At 35.5% G+C, this 4,609-nt stretch overlaps 1 protein-coding gene across 1 annotated transcript in view; it reads right to left on the minus strand.

Annotated features, from left to right (window-relative positions):
• Positions 1–4,609, minus strand: part of LOC106870294 (E3 ubiquitin-protein ligase SHPRH) — a 78,893-nt gene that overhangs the window by 40,003 nt on the left and 34,281 nt on the right. The window contains exons 15-16 of the mRNA XM_052975311.1: positions 3,661–3,743; positions 2,062–2,188 (exon numbers count right to left, since the gene is read on the minus strand). Coding sequence (XP_052831271.1) covers positions 2,062–2,188; positions 3,661–3,743 — 210 coding nt within the window. The remainder of the gene's footprint in view (positions 1–2,061; positions 2,189–3,660; positions 3,744–4,609) is intronic.

The raw sequence follows: 4,609 nt of genomic DNA on the forward strand, positions 1-4,609 counted from the left end.
GAGGTGTTATAATCACAACAGCAAGAAAGTATGTACATGATCACCTTCTTTTACGAAACTTCATTGACTTTCATATATTTATATTGATATACATATATATACGTGTGTTTGGGTGCGTGTGTGTATATACATCTCTATATATAAAGATGATGCGTAGTCTAGACAGCGTTTTTAGATTTCATTATTCTCTTTAACCCGGGCAACGCCGGGTATTTCTGCTAGTATATTATATTTTATGACATTTCAATTAGCTATTATACATTTTATTACATTAAGAAAATAATTATTTATTAAATGATTAAATTAAATTTAAAAAATATGAAGGAAACCATAATAATAATTTAATAATCTTCTATGATTTTGATTTATAAATACTTTGTAAGATACTCCTCCAGCTGTTTATGGCTGGCCAAGATCATCCTGCCCAGAGAGCAGCAGGACATCGTCTTACTGGGATTCAGTGTCTTGATCAGGTTGACCGAGGTGGAGGACTCCACTACATGCAGTGGTAGCATGTTGTTGACAAACAGGTCTACAATCCTTCTGTCCACTATAGACTGATGGACACCAGTGTTAGCAGTTTGGGCAAACACCTCGCCAATGCTGGGCTAGCAAGCTTTCTTTGCACATGGCTGCAACAACTGGCTAGTTTCCCATGGGAAGCGCTGGCCTTGATCCTCTCCTCAAACTGAATGGCATGTGCTGGGTGTTTGTTTTTGACATGTAACTTCAAATTGTATAGGCTCACCGCTTGTCCCTTGATGGTGGTCTCCTTGGGCTTACACATGATGCACCAGAAGTACAGGATTTTGGTGTTACTCTCATCCCTTGACGTAAAGACAAAGTAGTCCTCAATGTGGGGCCACAGGTTCTGAGTCTCCTGGCTCTTAATCTGAGTGACCTCTGCCTCACCCACAGCTGTTGCTGACTCCTCAACAGGCCCTTCATTCTCAGGCTGGACACAAACGTCTTCACTTTCCATAACAGTAACAACATCGTAAGTGAATACAACTCAAAACTGCAGAATTACACAATACTGCTTAGCTAGCTGCTGCTGCTGCATTGACCAAACATGTCTCATCAGGTGTACACATAGTCAGCCAATAGCATGCTTGACAGACTCTTCAAGATACGCCCGCAACAGACAGGAACAAACGTATGAATTTGTTAGTGGACTTAAAGTCAGCAGAACTAAATTTAGCGGAAGCTAATTGATCTGTTAACGGTTTCCAAAGTTAGTAAAAACACTAATCTGCAAAACAAAAAGTTAGCTTTGCTAATTAGCTGTTAGCGGATTAGTGGAACCCTGTCCACCACTGCTAGTAGGCCAACAGATCATCACAACCTCACTCACTGGATGCTCAACTGACACTGAGACTCTTACTGCTAACATACTCTACAAAAGACATATTGAGAAATTTCTGAAACAAGGAGCTATGGGTGGGGCCAATATGGGCCAGCACGGAGCTATGGGTGGGGCCAATATGGGCCAGCCCATAGAAAAATAACTTGATGTGATAGAAAAAAACTGTTGCCATTTTAAAACTTAGTGACCCCACCAAATAACCCCAAAACAGGTCTCAAACTTAGGTCAGCAGGAAAAAAGATATAATTTGTTGGCCAGTCTAATTCAAACATTAAGAATTATGCAACAAATGACAGATATTGTAATTACCAAGATGTAATAATTAAAAGTCTGTCTAAGATTTCATTTTGATATTTTCTTCACATAAGAATGTAGTATTTAAATCAAAATTAATTAATTAACAACAATTAACAAAAGGTATTAATTATATAAAAAGAAGTTAAAAGTCAAAAAGTTATACTATAAAATTATTGATTACTGTTTTATATCCACAGAATAAGAATGATTAATTCAATAGTTACCTATTAGTGTAATCTTTATTTTAATAATGTAAATCTCTCTATATTTACTTATATTTAAACATCTTTTTTTCTTTTTTCTTTTTGATGATATAGATTCAATATTAATTCAATAACAACCTAACTGTGTAATCTTTACAGAGATCACTCCATATTCAGTATTATTTAAACACACACCTGTTCTTTGATGATATAGATTCCAGCAAGCCCATGACGTGCTGCAATGGCTTGTCTGTGAGCCTCTTCACATTCTGTAACTCCTTTTTTTATCAAAGACTGCAATAATTCTTCCATAGTCATCATTCTACAAATAAATAAAAAGAAAAGACAAAATTCACAACTGGTATATTTTTATGATGGCATGTTGCAAATAGTCAAAGACAAGCTGGACAAAGAAGGAAGTACCGTTTCTTAAGCCCAAATCTAAATTATTCTGGAGAAGTCTTGTCTATTTGTGTTGGAGGAATGCCTCACTACATACTAAACTAACTCACTGCAGTTTGAAGGAAAGCATTTTTTTGACCATTGGTGTTGATAGAATAAGTGAGACAGTGAAAAATAAAGCTTGCATATTGAAGTTTACAACACCAAAGACTTATGCTCTAGATCAGTCACAGGAAAACTGCAGCCCACAATACTTCCTGTACAGCATGCAAACAAAAAATTACCTTGATGTTTTAGTAGTGCAGCCCACATGATGATGAGCCATGTTTCATGTGGCCTGCTTCTCAAAAAAAGGTCGTCAATGCCTGATCTAGTACAATCATCTACAAAATGTACACAAGTCTATTACAGTCTATCACAAATTAAAACAATGTCACTAACTCAGTAAGAAAGATACAGCTTTACAAGAGCTGGTATGTTCATACCTGTGAATGGCCTCTTAAGAACTGAAACCAAAACCTATACTTTAACAGGAGCTTTTTGTACTTGTTGTTCTTGTGAACAGTGAACCATTTATTGTCTTGTTAGAAACCTATTTTCAATGGCAATATCTTTTATCTTTTATCTTTTATCTTTTATCTTTAACTTGTTTCAGTCATTAGACTGTGGCCATGACGGGGCACTGCCTTCAAGAATTTTTAGTTAAATGAATCGACTCCAGTACTTACATTTTTGCAAACCTGGTACTTATTCTATCAGTCTCTTTTGCTGAACTGCTAAGTTATAGGGACGTAATCAAACCAACACTGGTTGTCAAACCATTCACAAATAAATTATAAATTTAAAAAAAACATGCCACAGACTGCGCCCACCTTGTTTTGTATGGAGATGACATTCCAGAGTTTCATAATCTATGTAATAAATACAAAATAGCTTCAGTCTGTGTCAACAAAAATATTTTCCAGTGAAGTTCATACATTCACAGAAGTTTGTATGCCACGGGAGGCAAAGAATCTTGACATTTGAACAAATATCTTTGTTACAAAAACAGAAACAAAAAAGATAAAAACCTTCCAAACAAAATCCTTCATTGAAGAAAGGAAATGTTTATTTGTCAACAAAAGTCTTAAAGCACTCGTGTTGATCCTACATAAAAAGCACCCAGCTTTTTATGTAAAGTGATTGGCATTAAGAAGGACATCCAACCATAGAAACCAAGCCAAATCAGACTGGAACTTGGTGCAGCTCTCCTGCTTCTCAACTCCTGTCAAACCACCCAACCAATACCAGCATGGAAAACGGATGTTAAATGATATTGATTAGTAATCTGGTCTCCCAAGAATATTTATCAAGATTTGCACACTTCACTACATATAGAAGCAACTGACTTACTTCTTGTTTATGGAATGGAACTCTCCTCGAACTGCCTGTGGATGGCAACATGCTTGGCGTAATTTCATTAATGGATGCAAAAGCTGGCAACATAAAGAAGAGATTAGGAATTAATATAACACTTAAGTTCAGCTGAACTATTTGCTCCATCCTGGAGATGGAGGTAGAGAAAGTGATTGCAGCCTAATTGCAAAAAAGCTATTGTGGACAAATAAGCAGGATCCAACAGGAATGAAAATAAAATTATCAAAACATTATGAAAATTATAATATAAATAAAACTAAAAATTTATACACTTTTACCACATATTAAACATGATAAACATAATTAAAGTGGGTTTTTTTTTAAATTGTTCAATTTCACTGATAGTTAATTCTAGGACACCTTCTATATACACACACACACTCTTATATAAACTGTACTTGATGACATATAAGATGCACTCTTTTTGAAAAAATATCTCAAAAAAATCACCCCAGGTCCTATATGGCCTAAAGTTGAGTCTCCCATAAGTGTTAATGCATTATTACCTGAATATGCACTGGTGAAATTAGGGTGTGTCTGATACCCCTGTGCATGTTTTATGCCATCAAATAAAGTATGATGTGTGTGTATACATATATATCAGGTCATTTCACAAGTTCTGTCCGAATTTTGAATAAAGAAAACAAATGATCAAATGTTATATTTAATTGAAATTTAATCATCAATGTACTTTCCCTGATTATCTATGACTTCCTTCCATCTATTTACAAGCTTTTTAATCCCATCAATGTAAATCTCTTTTGGTTTCAAAGCGAAGAACTCTGAAATATCAGTTTCAACCTCCTCCCGGCTTGCAAAAGTTATGTCCCCCACATGATTCTTTAAACTACGAAACAAATGGTAGTCTGAAGGAGCAAGGTCAGGAGAATAAGGTGGATGAGGAATTTTTTCCCAACCAAGCTCT

The sequence above is a fragment of the Octopus bimaculoides genome, chromosome 21, assembly GCF_001194135.2.
Source record: "Octopus bimaculoides isolate UCB-OBI-ISO-001 chromosome 21, ASM119413v2, whole genome shotgun sequence".
Taxonomy (NCBI): domain Eukaryota; kingdom Metazoa; phylum Mollusca; class Cephalopoda; order Octopoda; family Octopodidae; genus Octopus; species Octopus bimaculoides.